At 42.8% G+C, this 16,394-nt stretch overlaps 1 protein-coding gene across 1 annotated transcript; it reads right to left on the reverse strand.

Moving 5' to 3' along the window:
* Positions 1-1,926: 1,926 nt before the first annotated feature.
* On the reverse strand, positions 1,927-4,465 carry RIPPLY1 (ripply transcriptional repressor 1). The gene is given in 6 exon segments (XM_054576912.1): positions 1,927-2,092; positions 2,650-2,714; positions 3,319-3,351; positions 3,353-3,395; positions 4,310-4,413; positions 4,415-4,465. Coding segments are annotated over 6 exon segments (462 nt in total).
* Between the last annotated feature and the right edge of the window lie 11,929 nt (positions 4,466-16,394).

Consider the following 16,394-nt stretch of genomic DNA (forward strand, 5'->3'; position numbering starts at 1 on the left):
AGTGCCTGCTCTGTGACTGGTTGTGTGCTGTGCAATGTAGTCATGTCTAGATATCAAACACAGGCCCATCTTATTACATAAAAAGTGGGCAGAAGCTATGGTAGGGGAGGCCCTGAATATAATAGGGGCACCCAACCTGGATTCAGGGGTCTGGGAGGCTGCTCACAGGAGAGGTATCTGAAATAGTCTTATTGGATGAATGGGAGATTATCAGACATGTAAAGGTGGAAGACTATTCCATACAGAGATTTAAAGCTACAGAGGTGTTAGAAAGCACGACACATTTAAGGACAGATAGCATAAGCTTCAAGTGTTGAGAGAAGAATCTGAAGAGACAGGCAAGTGAAGAGGAATAAGAGGTACAAACTTCCAGTTATAAAATAAGTCACAGCATATAGTGTATAGCATAAGGAAAATAGTCAATAATACCACATTAACTTTGTATGAATTCAGATGGTACTAGACTTATTGGGGTAATCACATTGTAAGGTAAATAAATGTCAAATCACTATTTTGTACACCAAAAAATAATATAATATTGCATGTCAATTATATTTTCATAAAAACAAATTTTAAAAAATGAGACAGTCAACAACCAAAAAATTGGACAGCTTGGGATATAAACCTAAGGGCTTGATTTGTGAATATATGATTAGAGAAGCCATAGATTCTCAAGAGGGTCTGTGATTTAAACGAAAATGGTAAGTTCAACTGTTGGTGAGGCAATGAAGAGCCACAGTAGGGCTTTAAGCAGGGGCACAACATGATCTTATCTGGTGGACACTGTGGAGGATGAATTTCAGAGGAATATGCTCGAGGCATGAAGATTAGCTATTGAGTATTTGGGACACGGGTAAGGCATGAGGGCCTGAGCTGTGAAAATAAAATTGATAGGCCTGAGTTGTTCCCCAAGCTCCCTTCCCCTTATGCGCACACTCATCTCCAAGGCTGAACTAAGACTGCACCTCTCACCCCTGACCCCAACCCATAGCCCTACTACCAATTTTCAAGCTACACTTTCGGGGACTTTCTGTCCCCTTTCCAAGGTATCTTTGAAGTTTAATCTAGCCTTATTTCACAAGTTGACATAGAGGACTGGCCCTGTGCTGGGCATCTGGCCCTACATCCCCATATGTAAACTGACCTCAGATAGAGCAATTTATTGGCCTTGAGCTGGTCTCTGACCCTGTGCACAGGGCTTCACAACATGGACAGAGTTCAGTTAAGAAATCAGCACAGTTCCAGGAAAAAGAGAAACATCATCTAGTTTATCTTTCTCTTGATTCATCTCATGCCAACAGAGACCCCAGCAGATGGCAGCCAGAATGAAGGGATGTCCTCAAAGCAAACTGATTTTCTAGATTCCCCTTCCTCTTGCTGCACAGCTCATCAGAAAAGTATCTCAACTTTGCCCAGATCTGGTGTTGGTAACCCTGAAGGTGAAGCCAGAAGTCAGTTTTCCCATGGCAAAATAAGACTATATGGCCACCTGGAAGGCTGAGGAGTCAAAGAGCTCCGAAGAGTGACTGTTCCCCTCTACATGGGCATGCTTTGTTCTGATATGCTTCCTGGGGGCTTCAGAAAGCAGGCCTTCTTCCCCCTAGAGCTCTTAGGACCCTCCTACTGTCAACACAACAGCAACACAAGCAATGAGATGCCAAAGGCCTGGGCTCACAGTTCAGTTGGATGTAGCCAGGGTAAGCTGGTGACTCAAGGACTAACCTTTCCATCCAGATAGCTGTGCCTACAGATTCCTGGCTAATCGATGCTGTGGAGACTTGCCAGCATATGGAACCCTAATCAGACTCTGTCTTAGTTTGGACAGGTCAGAAACGGGGACGGAGGATGAGTTGTGATTCTGTGTAGTGCTGACCCTGGTATCCTCATATACCCTTCTGGCCTCTTTTCATCTTCCTTCTTTTTACCCTACTTTTCTTCCTACTCCTCCTCATATTTTTCCTTCTCCTCCTCCTCCTCTTCACTGCCTGAGTCTTCATACAGATTGATGGTTGCCTGGACAGAAAAGTTCTGCAGTAATATTTCCCCATAACTGTATAGGTAGTCAAAGAAGCAGGATTTGGGCCAGAAGAGCCTGTGGACAGAGAAGAAACATGGCCCCTAACTTAGACAGGTCTCATATGTGCAGAAGGACCAGTAGGACCACAAAAGAAGCAAGCCCCTAAACTCTTTGCCCTACCTGCAAAAATGGTATGAGAAAGAAAGAAAGAGAACTTTGTAACAGAATTTTCTCAATTGTTACAAAAGGACCCAGGCAGGAAGGTAACTTATGGTGGGCTTATAACTGTAGGGAACTCCAACCTCAGCATCTATCAATTCTGACACTGATCCCACCTCCATCTCAGAAGGCCTCTAGCCAATAATTCTCTAGATTTCTCCTGTGTCCTCCACCTCCTACTAAGTCTTCTTTCACTAACTTGTCCATAAGGGCTAATTCTTAGGGGGTCATTGACAATGCCTCCAGGGAAGGCAACCTCGGCAAAGTCCCCAATCTGTCTGGGCCTCAGGTTTCTGATCTATGAAATAGTGATCGTAACAGTGCCTCCCTCCTCCTGCTTCACAAGCCTGTTATGAAGATATAAAGAGCTAATGAACCTATGTCAAGTTCTGAGTTTTGTGCCAGAAGCTTACCTCACAGGATGATGAAACTTGGAGTGAGCTTTGGTGACCTCGGCATTTGTTGCCCCACCAGTGGCCTGTTCAAAGCAAAAGTTAGTTTGTGGCTCAAAGTACATGGCCAAACAACTGCCTTCTCTGTATTAGCAGTCAGAAACCTGTAGGTAAGATGACCTACAAAGAGACCTTAGACATCTCTGAGGTCTAGCCTTTGCCCCGACTTGCTCCCAAAAAGGGGTCTGTCCTGGTTCTGGTTGAAAAACAAATGGACAGAGTCCTGGGGTTGTTAACTGTCCTGCCCCTGTTCTAACACCAGTTTGGAGACTGTCTAGGGGACAGAGTTCTACTGGAGCAGGAAAGATTTGGGGGTGGTGTGGGGGAAGAACACCAAGGCTAGGTGTCACGAGACCAGGATTCTAACAGCAGCTCTACCATAGCCTAGTTTTAGGGTCTGCTCAAACCCTTCCCTACTCTGGGCCTCAGCCGCTTTATCTTTAAATTGCACAGAAACCTAAGGTTTGCCTGCCTCCTGAGAGGAAGAATCAAATGTGAGCAAGGGTGTGAAGATGGTTTCCTAAAACTGCAGCCCTGGACTGAAGTCAGGGGTTTTCTGGGAAGGGACCTGGCCAGTGTGAACACACATGGCTGCATGTGAATATATGTGTAACAGGGGCTCAAACTCACCAAATCCACAAGTTTCCTCACCTGCCTTGGGGGGGTTACTTGAAGAGCACAGCCAGGGCCTCCAAGGACAAACCCTTCTAGGACACAGAGGAGAGATCCATCAGCAGAGGAAGGAGACTGGAATGTGGACTCCCTGAGATAACAAAAAAGGCCTCCAAAAACACTTGGCTTGGATGCCACATACTTAAGGAAGCCTTTCCTAAGGACCCTAAAGGCTTTCCTAAGGACAGATGCCTCTCCTCTCTGCTTCAACAATGTTATCATTGCTCTTATCACAGTTTTGCAATTGTTTCCTTGCCTTTGAGCTTCTTAAGGGTATATTTATGTTTGATCATACCTAACACAATGCCTGGTACACAGCAAGCATTTCAGTAAATATCTGTTGAACTCCTTTAATGTTTGGAGGAATGAATGAAGGTTGGGTGAAGAATATCTTGCCCTCTACCTCCTGCTCCAAGAAGCAGAGGTCAGAGTTTTACAATCTTCCTGGGCTGGAGAAAGGGGCCATAAATATTCCTGGGCCAACTGCTTCCCCACTAGATTTCCATAAGTTGGGGGAAAGCAAAAGGAAATCTTATAGTATGGTCAGGAAAGAGATAGTCCTCTAGTCAAAGGCCTCTTGGAACTTTGACCCTCTTCCCACACCCCCACCCTAGGTCATGTTCAACCCAGGTTTCATGGAATTCTCTTGAGTACCTCTCAGTGGATTAAGCAAATTTGCCCATGAGGGCCTGGCTGCTCAAATTTCAGCTTTGGCAATGCCCATGTCCCAAAATTTCCTCCTGTCACCCAGGGTGATTAGGTAAAAAGTCAGTTGAGATATCCCAGCCCAAGATGTAGAAGCGACAGTTTCTGAGGGTTATTAGGCCCTTCCTTTTTTTTTTTTTAACTTCACAGAGAATAGGGAAATCTTAGACATCTCATTTTCTTTCCTTTCCCAGGAAACCCACTAAACCAGAGTTTATGTTGCCAAAGACAAAGTTCTACTTACTTTTCACTCCCATCTTCTTCTTGTCCAAGGAAAGAAAGAGGCAATGGGCTTAACAGGCCAGGGAGTGCCAGGGAGTCCTGTGGTAGGGCTGGAGCCACACTTAGTGGCCAGGTCTGGGACAGGGGCAACTGCAGCAGTGGGAGCAGAAGGATTCATCCTTAGGCTGTCAAGATCAGGCAGGCTGTGAGGGCTCCTATTTCTCAGAATATGCTGTACTCTTAGCCCTTCCTGGGAGACCCTTTATAAGGCCTGCCCGGACTCAAATTATTCAGGGAAGTACAGAGGTGGAGGACTTGGGGGGTGAAGATTTAAGAAAAGCACTCAAGAAAGGAGACCTGGGTTCCTGGGTGTGAAATCTCTTCCAGTTCAATAAACAGAGAATCAGTGGGGGATGAGAGGTTATCTTAACTTCCAAGTCAGAAAGGAAAACACAGAAGGGGAAAACCACACACCATTTGTGTGAATTCCCCAGGCATTGGCAAGAGGAGATAAAAGTGGGAAGCTCATTAGTACCTGAAACCACAGAAAGGTGTCAGGCACAGAGGGCTGGGCAAACCTTTACCATAGCTCATTCCCAAAAAGAAGGACAGCTGACTTGGCTAAGAATGAGGAACCTGCCCATTATTTCAGTTCAAACTCCAAATATGTTTGCCAGGCAGATCTGATATAGGGTGACTGCCATTAATCATACAACTGGGTTAGGAAAAAAGGAGGTTCTGGGTGGAGCAGGTCTAGTTGCCTGTGGGGAAACCTCAAGTCTTCTATCAAAGCCCCCAGCCTGCATCCCTTTACTGGTCAGTTCGTTTGCAAAAGTGCCTGAATCCCCTTTCCAGCCTAAGCAATGAGTGGTTAGGTAAGGAAGGTAAGGGAATGCAGGTAGCATTTTCAGGGATTCCAGGTTGGATTACAAATCTTCTAGCTAAGCTTCCAGTCCAGGAGCCAGGGTGCTGGGAGAGTCAGAGTTTTGCCCAACTGCTAAGCTGCCAAAGGACCATCCCTGGCCCCAGGGCTTCACTTCCTCACATGTGAGAGGAATCTCTGAGCCCAGTGGTCCCAGAAGGCCCTGTAGCCTGAACACTCTGTGGCTGAAGCTGGGTAAATGGGAACTGATCCCAGGCAAGCCCAGAGGCTTGAGCACAGTCCTTGGCTTTAGCCAGTCCCCTGGGCTTTTAACAAAAAGCTTCCAGTTACAACTACTGGCAGGCTCCTTATGTGTTAGAAGTCCCAAAAATATTCTTCCTGACCTCAGTGTCCAGCATCAGTGCTAATATAGCTTCTTGGATGTTCATTACAGTTGGGTTTGTAATGGTCAAAAATTAGAAACAACCTCAAATGTCCAATAATAGGAAACTGTTAGATTAATTAGGGTAAGTCCTTGCAACCAAATGTTCATCAGATGCTCACAATCATGTTCTAGGAAGTATAATTATCTACAGAGAAAAAAATCAGATTCTAAAATAGGATGAATAATTTGATTTGAGGGCTCCTCTTTTCTCTGTTCACTTTTCCACCTCAAATTCCAGCCTCACTGTGTTCTTTACAGCAAAGGAAAATTGGAAACAACCTAAACATCTCATTTTAGAAAGCTGGTTAAATAAGTCATTGAATAGCTATACAATTTTGTATTAAAATTGACTTGATAGGAGATTGGGGTAGAGTTAATATATTGAAGAGTGCAAAAAGAAGCCTCCATAATATAACTTAGAAAGGAATCCCGTTTTGATAAGAAAAAAGTGTAGAATATACAGTATGCAAGGGAAAAAAGGACTGGTAAAAAGAAAGAGGAATATCACAGTGGTTGGTCCTGGGAGTAAGATTATGGTTGACATTTACTTTCTTCTTTATGCTTTTCTAAATTTTCTGGAAAGTTCCACAATACCTGATATTATTTGGGCAATAAAAAGTAATGACATATAACAATAAAAATAAATAAATCCTTATCCAAAAAGAGGAGAAAACTCTTGGGGAAATTGCAGCCATTTTCAAATATCTGAGGATTAGATGGCAATGGGATTACACTTGTTCTCTGTGACTTCAAAGGACAGGGAAGGGGCCCAGAAGTGGAAACTACCCGGAGGCACATTTTTGGCTCAATCAAAGGAAAATTTTCTAACAGCCCAGCCACCACTTAACCCAAGTACCTGGCACTGTACTGGCCCTTAATAAACAGAAGTTTATTTCATGTGGTGAAATGGGGTAAGCTCTCTGTCCCTGAACTGTGTAAGTACAGACCAGATCCTGGATCCTGTAGAAGAGTATCTTAGGGGAGAAAATGATGGCTGCTGGGTTCCAAGTTTATATTAGACTCTGAGGGTTCTTGCTAAATTTACCTTCAGAAGATGAGAATTTGCTTGCACTGTATCACTAACTCAAATGAAGAGGGAAGCTGAGAGAGGCAGACAGGTTGAAGAGATTGGGCTGGAAGACAAACAAATAAATGAGGGAGAAAGAAACAGACCTACTCTCACACCCAGGGAACTTGGGAACTTTTTGACCTCTAGGTGGTCATGGTCTCTGAAAATAGGCAGGAGGGAGAGGGAAAGGGAGAAAAAGTAAACATTATTCCTCAGCCAAGGGCTCATGCCCAACCAGGCTTACCCATGTCACCTCCCACCTTGAACTTGTGTTCATTCAGCCAGTCCTCCCTGATTGAGGATGTCCATACCTTTCATACCCCTGAGCAAACAGTCCTAAGGTTCCCCTCACACCAGCTCCCCAGAACGCTTTCCTGGAACCCAAGCAGCCTTCAGGCCTGTCTCCAAGGTCCCTTGTTCTCTCTACACAACTGCTCTGTCTTGCTTCTTTCCAAGAACTGTCTCAGCCACATTCAGCTTGTGGGAGATGAAGCCACTGGCCTCTCTTGTTGGCTTTCCTAGCCTAAAGGATTTAAGGCCTGCAAATGTTGCTGGGCAGAGTGGGGTCCTGGCTGTTCTCCTTTGCACTTAACAAAGAACAGAAGTAAGATGGCTTACAGGGTGGCAAGAAAGGACTGGGACAGTCTAAGTGAAGAACTTCTTGTCAGGGCAATTAGATCCTACCTGTTTCCCCTAACAGCCCTATAATGCTTCTGGGTTTTGTCAGTGATTGCTTTGCCAAATCCTTCCATGAGGGCTGGGTGCCTATTCTGGGACAGATGCTACTGGGCATTCCCTGGCCAGGGAATGGGCTAGAAACAAAAAAGTGCTGCAGACCCTTTCATAAGGTACTGACAGCCTAGAGAAGGAGACAAGACCTACACTAAGGAAGACAGATTCAATCAACCTCAGCAGGGCTCCAGTACCCCTCAGCCACCCTTGAGTATGTTCCTTTGTCAGGTCCCCAGCTCCAGCAGTTACATTTCCCTGGGCCATATTCCAGGCTTTCTTCAGCTCCTAACCATGTTTCTGCCCTACCCCCTCCCTGTGTGGAGCAACTTCTCCGCCCACTTCCATGAGAAAACACAGGACTTCAAGCATGAATTACCTCAGTGCCCTGCCCCACCCCCAAAAATTGGCCTGCCTTCCTAACTTCCTTCCCCTCCAGCCCTCCCTTCTCAGGGAACAAGGTGCCCCTCTTGTTAAACGATAATCTCTTCCCCTGGGCCTTTGGTGTCATATTCCCTTTTTGTTTGGGCCCTTTCTTCAGACATTATGCCCCTTCTCTTCAGGAAAGTTCACCTTCTTTATACTAGCTCTTTTTTTTTTCTGATTATAAAATACCTGTCTCTTTTTTCTCACAGAACAAACCCCTTCCCTCCTCAGATGTGTTTTCTTGCTTGCCTGACTTGCTCTCTTTCTCTGAATCTGTTTCTCCTCTCTTCCCTCCTTCCCTCTCTCTTTTCTTTCTTTTATCCTCAGATTTGTTGAAAGTAGAGTCTAAACTCTAAGCTGCCACTTTTCCCAGCTTCCCATTCGCAGCTCAACTTACTGCAATTTGGCCCCAGCCCCATACTCCTAGTGAAAGGGCACTACCAAAGGTCACCAATGACCTCCTAATTGCCAAATTCAGTGATCTTTTTGAACTCTGGGTGGCAAAAGACACTGTTGGCCAAGTCCTCATTTCTGAAATTCTCCTTCCTCTCTGGGCCTCCATGATCACTCTCTCCTGGTTTTTCTTCTAATTCTGGAACCATTCCTCTTGATCTTGTTTGCTGACCTCTCTTCTGCTTATTCCTCAAATCTGAGGTTCTCAATTATAGTAATGTTTTCAATATGTCAGAGCAAAATGGGAAAAATATCAAATGTAGAGTTTTTCAATTATCTAAATGTATTCACTTATAAAGAACTGCCCTTTATTCTGAGATTATGTTCTCCTCATTTTTTGATGGAAAAGTATTCTCTTTTTTAAAATAATGGCAATGATGGATGTTACTTTATTTCTTTAGTGTCAAAATAACATGTTAGTTTTTCTATGGCAGTCTCATTAACATGTATTGAATAAAATATTGAGAATTATGTTTCCAGCCTGAAATTCTCCCAATAGGTATCTCAGACTCATTTCAAAATGGAACCATTTTTCTCCCACACAAACCTCCTCTGTACCTACCTTGGTAACCAGCATATTGGCCTAGTCCTTTAAGCTAAAAACCTTAGCCATCAAGTCCTATTGGTTGTAGTCTTCACCGTTTCTCACATCTGTCAACTTTGTGCTTCCCATTCTCCCAGTTGTTTCTTCTATTATGGCCTCATCTGTCTTCTTTCATCTTGATGCCTGAAACAGCTTCCAGACAGGTTCCCCGATCCTTGATATAGCCTTTCAGATCCATCCTCACAGCCACCCCAGTGAGGGGGTGAAAGACAAATACCATATGATCTCACTTATAAGTGGAACCTAATCAACAAAACAAACAAGTAAAAATATAACCAGCAACATTGAAAGAAAAAAGAAACCGACAGTAATCAGAGGGGAGGAGGGAGGACGGAGGAGGTAATGGGGAAAAGAAAAGGAAGGGTCAAATCAAGGAACATGTATAAAGGACCCATGGACAAAGCCGAAGTGAGGAAGGATTGAGGTTGGGAGGTGGGGTTGGGTGGGGCAGGGGAAAGCAGTGCCAGGAAAATGGAGACAAATGTATTTGAAAAAAAAAAATAAGCAGGGTCCTTCTGTACTTAAAGTCTTCCAGTGAGTCCTAATTGCCTATAGAAAATGTCCATACTCCTTTGTAAGGCAATTGAAGACTTTTGCTTCCTAAGTGTAGCTTGCCTCTCCAGTTTTTTTCCTCCAGTGCCCTCCACACATCCTCTACTGCAGCTCCCCTTGACTTGACCTGCACTCTGTAAACAGGCCATTGCTTTTCACCTGTAATCTTTTCAGAATTTAGGGCCTTTGAAGGTCTTAAACTCACACTGTACAGGGTTTATCACAGAGAACACTGTAGGTCATAACTAACAGCATGGCTTAAAATCAATTTAGTAGTTTACAACCAGCATTTAATAAAATGAATAAACAGTAAATAGAGTGAATTACATGTGGTAAGGTCACATAATATTCTGTAAAACTTTTCTTTTAGTCATATATGTAGGTCTAGATATAGATTTAAGTATACATAAATGCATGTACTAAGACATGCAGTAAAATTTTTTTTAAATATTTTATAAGAATTTATTTGAGCCAAACTGATGACATATGCCCAGGAGCAAGATCTCAAATGCTCTTAAAATGTATTTCTTACTGTGGGTTCAAGTTGCAAAATTTGACTGCTGTAAGGGGACTGGATGTTATTTTGTGACTCATTTAGTCAGTGCTGTTCATATCACAGTATTTGCTGTTAAAATGCGTCTAGTTTCACTGGACAGTGTAACATAGATCAGGAAAATGAGTATTGCCAGGGAGACTTCATAGAGGAAGGGGCGATTGAGCTGAGTTGGGCTGAAGTAGGCAGTGAGAAGGGGAAATGTAATGTTGGCAGGGAGAACTGGCACAGAAGCAGATAGAGGAGAGAACATTTGTTAAACATTTATGTACCAGGCACTGTTCTAAGCATTTTGCATGGATTAATTTGTGTCACAAACAACCCTCTGAAGAAGATACTATTACAAGCCTCATTTTATATATGGGATTAAGGTACCTGCCCAAGGTCACAGAGCTAAAACTGACAAGGTTGGAATTTGAACTGAGATAGCCTCTCTCTGTTCTCAATCACTACACTGCATTGCACTGCCCCTAGGGGCCAGTGAGAAGGTGGGGCTATCCAGGAAACAGTGAAAGGCTAGGGCAGCAGGAAGCAGTTGGAGAAGTCTCTCAAATGCAAGGTTGAAAGCCCCAGAACAGGTTCTGCTCACATCTTGGGAAAGGAGATCTTACTCTTTCCCTCAATTCTCTACCTTTTATGCCAGAGCCTCTGTGGTTGGGGGTAAGAGGCCTAACAGGCCAGTATAGGGGCCAAGTGGAGGCAAGAAGCAAGCCAGGGTCTGCTATGTGAAAGGAGGAAAGGGGAAGTATCTCTCCCACAACCAAGCCTGTCCCCAAAACAGAAATAGCAAATGGTGCTGGGACCTCTGCTCTCAAGTCCAAATGTTCCAAATGTGTCAAGACTTGTACCCAGCCCTTTGGGGGTCTCCTCTGGAAAAGAGTTTGTTGCTGGGTCAGCTCTCTTCCTGCACCCTCTCATTCTTGGCCCACCATTTGAGCAAGGGCTGTGGCCAATGTGGTGTGGGATTCCCTTGGCAGAGCTCCTTGCAGCTCCCCATTTACTCCTCATTTGGATGGCAGGAGCCTAGAAAAACAGAGCTCTGAGGAAGCAGGAGGGGTGGTAAGGAGGGTGCCTGGGAAGCTTACTCCTAGTCAGGTTCCTTCCCTAATCCATTTAATCCAGTCAGCTTCAACCCTGGCTCCTGTAACCAGCCTCTCCAGCCCCTGGTCTCTGAATCAGCCTCCTTTCTCAGCCTGACATGAAGACATGGGAAGACACAGTGATAAAGAGTTTTCAGTACATTCTCTTCTCTTTTAGGTCTTGGCATCCTGCTGATCCTGCTTAAGTGAGAAACAGATAGTTAGTGGCAGCTATCTTTCTGGGAGGTAGATACTGACAAACTAATAAGAATAAACACCACCACAACAAAAACAAGGAACATTAATTGAGTCATTACAATATGCCAGGCACTGTGCATACTTTCATTATTTCATTTACTCCTTATGAAAATCCTATGAGGTAGGTACTATTATTGCTCCCATTTAAAGAGGAGCAGAAGGCCCTGGGTGAGTAGCTCAGTTCAGAGCATCATCCTGATATGCCAAGGTTGTGGGTTTGATCTCCGGTCAATGCACATATAGGAAACGACCAATGAAGGCGTAAATAAGCAAAACAACAAATCAATGTTTCTCTCTCTCGTCCTCTCTTTCAAATCAATAAATAAAAATTTAAAATTTAAAAATGAAGGGAGACTCAAGATGGCAGAGGAGTGAGTGGAAGTCACACTGACCTCCTCCCAGGAAAAACCTGGAATTACATCTAAATTGTGGAGAAATCACCTGGAACAAACAACTGAACAAGAGCAAGAGAAGAGCCTTGTAACCTAGGACACAGAAGAATTGGCTTTAACGCAATCTAACTGGTAAGGAGTGTGGTACATACTCGAGAAGGAGGGCAGGGAACCCATAGGTGGCAGCACCAGAAGGATTTTGAAATGACCAGTTGGATCCCCCTGAGAAGAGTGGAGTCTACACCAAAAATGGGGATCTCTAGCCTACAGCACCAGAGACCAAAAAGTACACAGAAAACAGCCAGCTGCAAAAAGCAGCATGGTTGCTCTCTGCCAGAGACAGGCACCTGGACAGGCAAAGAATGGTTTAAAGGGCCAACACATAAATTTTTATTTGCAGCCACATACCCTGGGCTCTGGCAATGGTGGAGGAAGAGTGGCTAGAGATGCCTGAGAAGAGACTGGGGAAGGAGGCTTTGGAGAGGGAACTGAGAGAATAGGGGTGAGATCCCAGTACTGACTCATCCATCTTGCTCAGGCAGAGACCACTCCCTGGAGCGGAAGCAGTGTCAGAGGGCCCAATAGCCCCACCCCTATGTGGGATTCTACCCCTCCCTGTGCTGTCTAAGCCACCTGTTGAGTGCAGAGTAGCAGCCACAGACAGTAGATCCCTGGATAAAGGGGGCGCAGAGAGGTCTGGACACACTTGAGGAGAGACTGGGGATGGAGACTTTGGGAAGAGAACAGAAGGAGCAGCCGGCAGGATCCCAGTGCTGACTCCTCCCCCATATGGCTGCAGCAGGAGAGGACCCAATAACCCTGCCCCCAAGAGGGACTCCACACCACCCTGAACTGTCTAAGGTGGCCTGCTGAGTGCAGAGTGAATAGATTAACAGCTGAAGGAAACAGCCACAAACAGTAGATTCCTGGAAGCCTCAAACAGGCTGCCTAAGGTCAGACAGAGACAACATCTGACATCATCAGAGACAGATCCAGAGGGTTAAAACAGCAGTTTCTAACGATAGAAGTTCATATCACAAAGTCAGGAAGTCAAGACAGGTCAACTTAAGAAGCAGAAACAAAAAGGAAGAGTCTCACAAATAATGGGAAGACAAAGATACCCTCTGATCGAAGGGAAAGGAGGAATCCCCAGAAAGAGGACTAAATGAAATAGAGACAAGGAAACTATCAGATATTGAGTTCCAAACAACAGTTCTAAGGAAGCTCAATCAGCTTAGTGAACTCAGAGAGAATTATAAAAGACTGTAAAGAAACTATGAGGAACTTACTGAAAACTATATCAGCATGAAAAAAGATATGGAAACTATCAATAAGAGATAAGAGGAAATGAAGAATATAATTGCTGAGTTGAAGAACACAGTAGAAGCGATAAAAAACAGGCTAGGTGAAGCAGAGGATCAAATCAGCGAGGTGGAGGATAAGATAGAAAAAAACTCCCAGAAAGAGCAAGAAAATGAAAAAAAGACTCAAAAAGAATGAAGAGGCATTGAGGGAAATGCAGGACAACTTGAAATGTAATTATATCCGTATAGTAGGGATACCAGAAGGAGAAGAGGAGGAGGAGGGGATAGAGAACCGTTTTGAAAAAGTAATGATGGAAAACTTCCTGAATTGGAGGAGAAAAAAAGTCACCCAAGTCCAGGAAGCACAGAGGGTCCCATTCAAGAGGAACCCAGTGAGGCCCACTCCAAGATCTATCATCATTAATATGGCAAATATCAAAGACAAAGAGAGAACCCTAAAGGCAGCAAGGAAAAAAGAGATAGTAACATATAAGGGAGCCCTGATATGGCTAGCATCTGACTTCTCAACAGAAACACTGCAAGCCAGAAGGGAGTGGCAAGAAATATTCCAAGTCATGAAAAGCAACGGCCTGCAAGCAAGGTTGCTCTACTTAGCAAGGCTCTCAATTAAAATAGAAGGCAAAATAAGGAGTTTCCCAGGCAAAAGAAGGCTAAAAGAAATCACCTCCACCAAACTAGCACTGCCATATATGCTTAAGGGACTCCTTTAAGATGAAGAAATAGAGTCTATGAATACCCAGTTCCTTTCACAGTTGCCAATACTTGATATTACCAATATTTTTTAATACATATTAATCTGATTGTGACAATGATGTATTATTTTAAGTGTTCCTTTATTATTTGTTGAAACTAAACCTGGTTTTGTATATTTCTTGCCTATTCAGATTATTTTTAAAAAACTTTAAATGACTTTTTAGTATTCTTTGTCCATTTATCGATTAAAAGTTTGTAGAATTCTTTTCTCTAAAAAGAAAAAAAAAAAACCCTGTTAACCGTTTTTTAGATGTGTGGCAAATACTTTCCCATTCTATTACTTGTATTTTAACTTTTTTATATGTATATTACTGTGCAGTCTTAAATGTTTAATATGGTCATATTGTCAATATTTTACTTTTTAGCTTCTGGGTTTGAATATTTTACTTCAAGGTAAGAAAAATATTAATTTGTATTATCTCCTAGAACTCCTTAGAGTCTACATATTGATTTTTAACTCACTTGAATATTTCTTATATAATGTGTGAAATAGGGCTCTATATTTGTTTTATTTCAAGTAATAGTGGTCCATGCACCTCATTTGTTGAATAAGCCTTCTTTTACCTATTGATTTCAAATACCAATTTAATCATATATTATATTGTTAGACAGATGTATGCATTTGTCTCTAAAATGCTCATTATATTTCATTGATCTATTTGATTCTTTCTGTGCTGGTGTCATGTTGGTTTAATTGCTGAGACTATATAATGGATTTAAATTTTTTAATATTTTATAATTAACTTTGACATTTAAAAAAATAAACACGATCAACCTGCATTTAAGAAAGAAATAAGGAAAGAAAGATGGAACTCCTACCTTTTGCGACAACATGGATGGAACTGGAGAATATTACGCTAAGTGAAATAAGCCAGTTGTGCAAGACAAATACCATATGATCTCACCTACAAGTGGAATCTAGTCAACAAAATAAACTAATGAACAAAATAAAATCCAGGCATGGAAACATGGATCAGACTTAAAGTTACCAGAGGGGATGGGGAAAGAGGACAATGGTGGAAAGAAGGGGAAGGGACTAGACAAAGAACATGTATGAATGACCCATGAACATGGACAACAGAGTGGGAATTAACAGTGGGAGTGGGGGATGGGGATAGGATGGGTGGAGGGGCATAAAGCAGGAAAAATTGAGATTACTGTAATAGAATAAACATGATTTAAAAATTTAAAAAATTTTCAAAAAATAAAAATAAAAGAAGATGAGCAGGAAACTTAGGCACAGAGAGATTAAGTGATTTATCAAATAATTAGTGAGTAACAGATCTGAGATTGGAATTCAGTGTTTTAATTCAATACTCTATGAAATTTTTTTTCTTTTTTCTCTTTCTTTTTCTCTGTTTTGTTTCTTTTTCTTTTTTGTTGTTGTTCAAGTACATTTGTCTCCATTTTCCCACCACCACTTTCCCCGGCCACCCCATCCTCACCTGCCACCCTCAATCCTTCCCTCCTTTGGCTTTGTCCATAGGTCCTTTATACATGTTCATTGACAAACCTTCTCCTTTTTTCCTGTTATCTCTTCCCCACACCCTGCTCTGGTTACTGTCTGTTTGTTCTTTATTTCAATGTCTCTGGTTTTATTTTGCTCACTTGTTTTTTCTTGTTGATTAGATTTCACTTATAGGTGAGATCCTATGGTATTTGTCTTTCGCCCCCTGGCTTATTTCACTTAGCATAATGCCCTCCAGTTCTATCCCCTGCTGTCGTGAAGGGTAGGAGCTCCTTCTTTCTTTCTGCTGTGTAGTTGTATGCTCTATGAGATTTTAGAATAAAGGTGATTGATGGGTGTGGTCCCTTTGGGAATTCTTCCAAGTGTCTCACTTAGGGGCTCGTGTGCTGCTTCAACGTTAGGCAGATTGCAGAAGGGGCCAATAGGAGTGAATGATTGGTGCCACAACCTGAGAAAGTCTCTACCATAACCATTACCAGTGCTCTGGTCCTGGACCTTATCTATCAGTAGCACTGCCTCCCAACTACAAAATGGAGGCAGCTGGAATTGCTCTCAATTCTTCCTTCATGACAGCTCTTGACTCTCACTAGCCATTGCTATAGAGTGGTTCAGCTACCACTCCTCCTCAGGTCCTTATCATAGAATGGTTATATTTCTGCAGGAGACCTTAAGGTGAAAAAGCTTGGGTTCTAAAAATAAACCTGTGTGTGTGTCCCAGTTTCAACACTTCTCTGTGTGGCCTGGGACAAATGACTTAACCCCTTGTTTCTCAGTTTTCCTATTTGTGAAATGAGATAATAATGGTCATTGTACCTCACATGGTTGCAGTGAAGGTTTAATGTAAAACAGTAATGAAAGATCTTTCAGCCTGACACATACTTAATACTCAATGTGGCTGTTATCATTATTATAATTATTCCTTTTTTCTCATTCCATCATGGGTTATTCAGAGCAGAGGCTTCAGAAGCAGGCCTGATTTGCAGTCTCTCCTGGGTAGTTTACCATCAAGGTGACCTTGGGTAAGTTACTCAATCTTTCTGAGCTTCAATTTTTGGGACATAAAAACAATAGTACCCATATCACAGGGCTGAAGTGAAGATGAAATGAAATACTGTAGGTAAATTGTTATTAGTTCTTTT

Source organism: Pteronotus mesoamericanus, unplaced genomic scaffold (assembly GCF_021234165.1).
Source record: "Pteronotus mesoamericanus isolate MK-2021 breed Mesoamerican mustached bat unplaced genomic scaffold, CSHL_Meso_final contig_37, whole genome shotgun sequence".
NCBI lineage: Eukaryota > Metazoa > Chordata > Mammalia > Chiroptera > Mormoopidae > Pteronotus > Pteronotus mesoamericanus.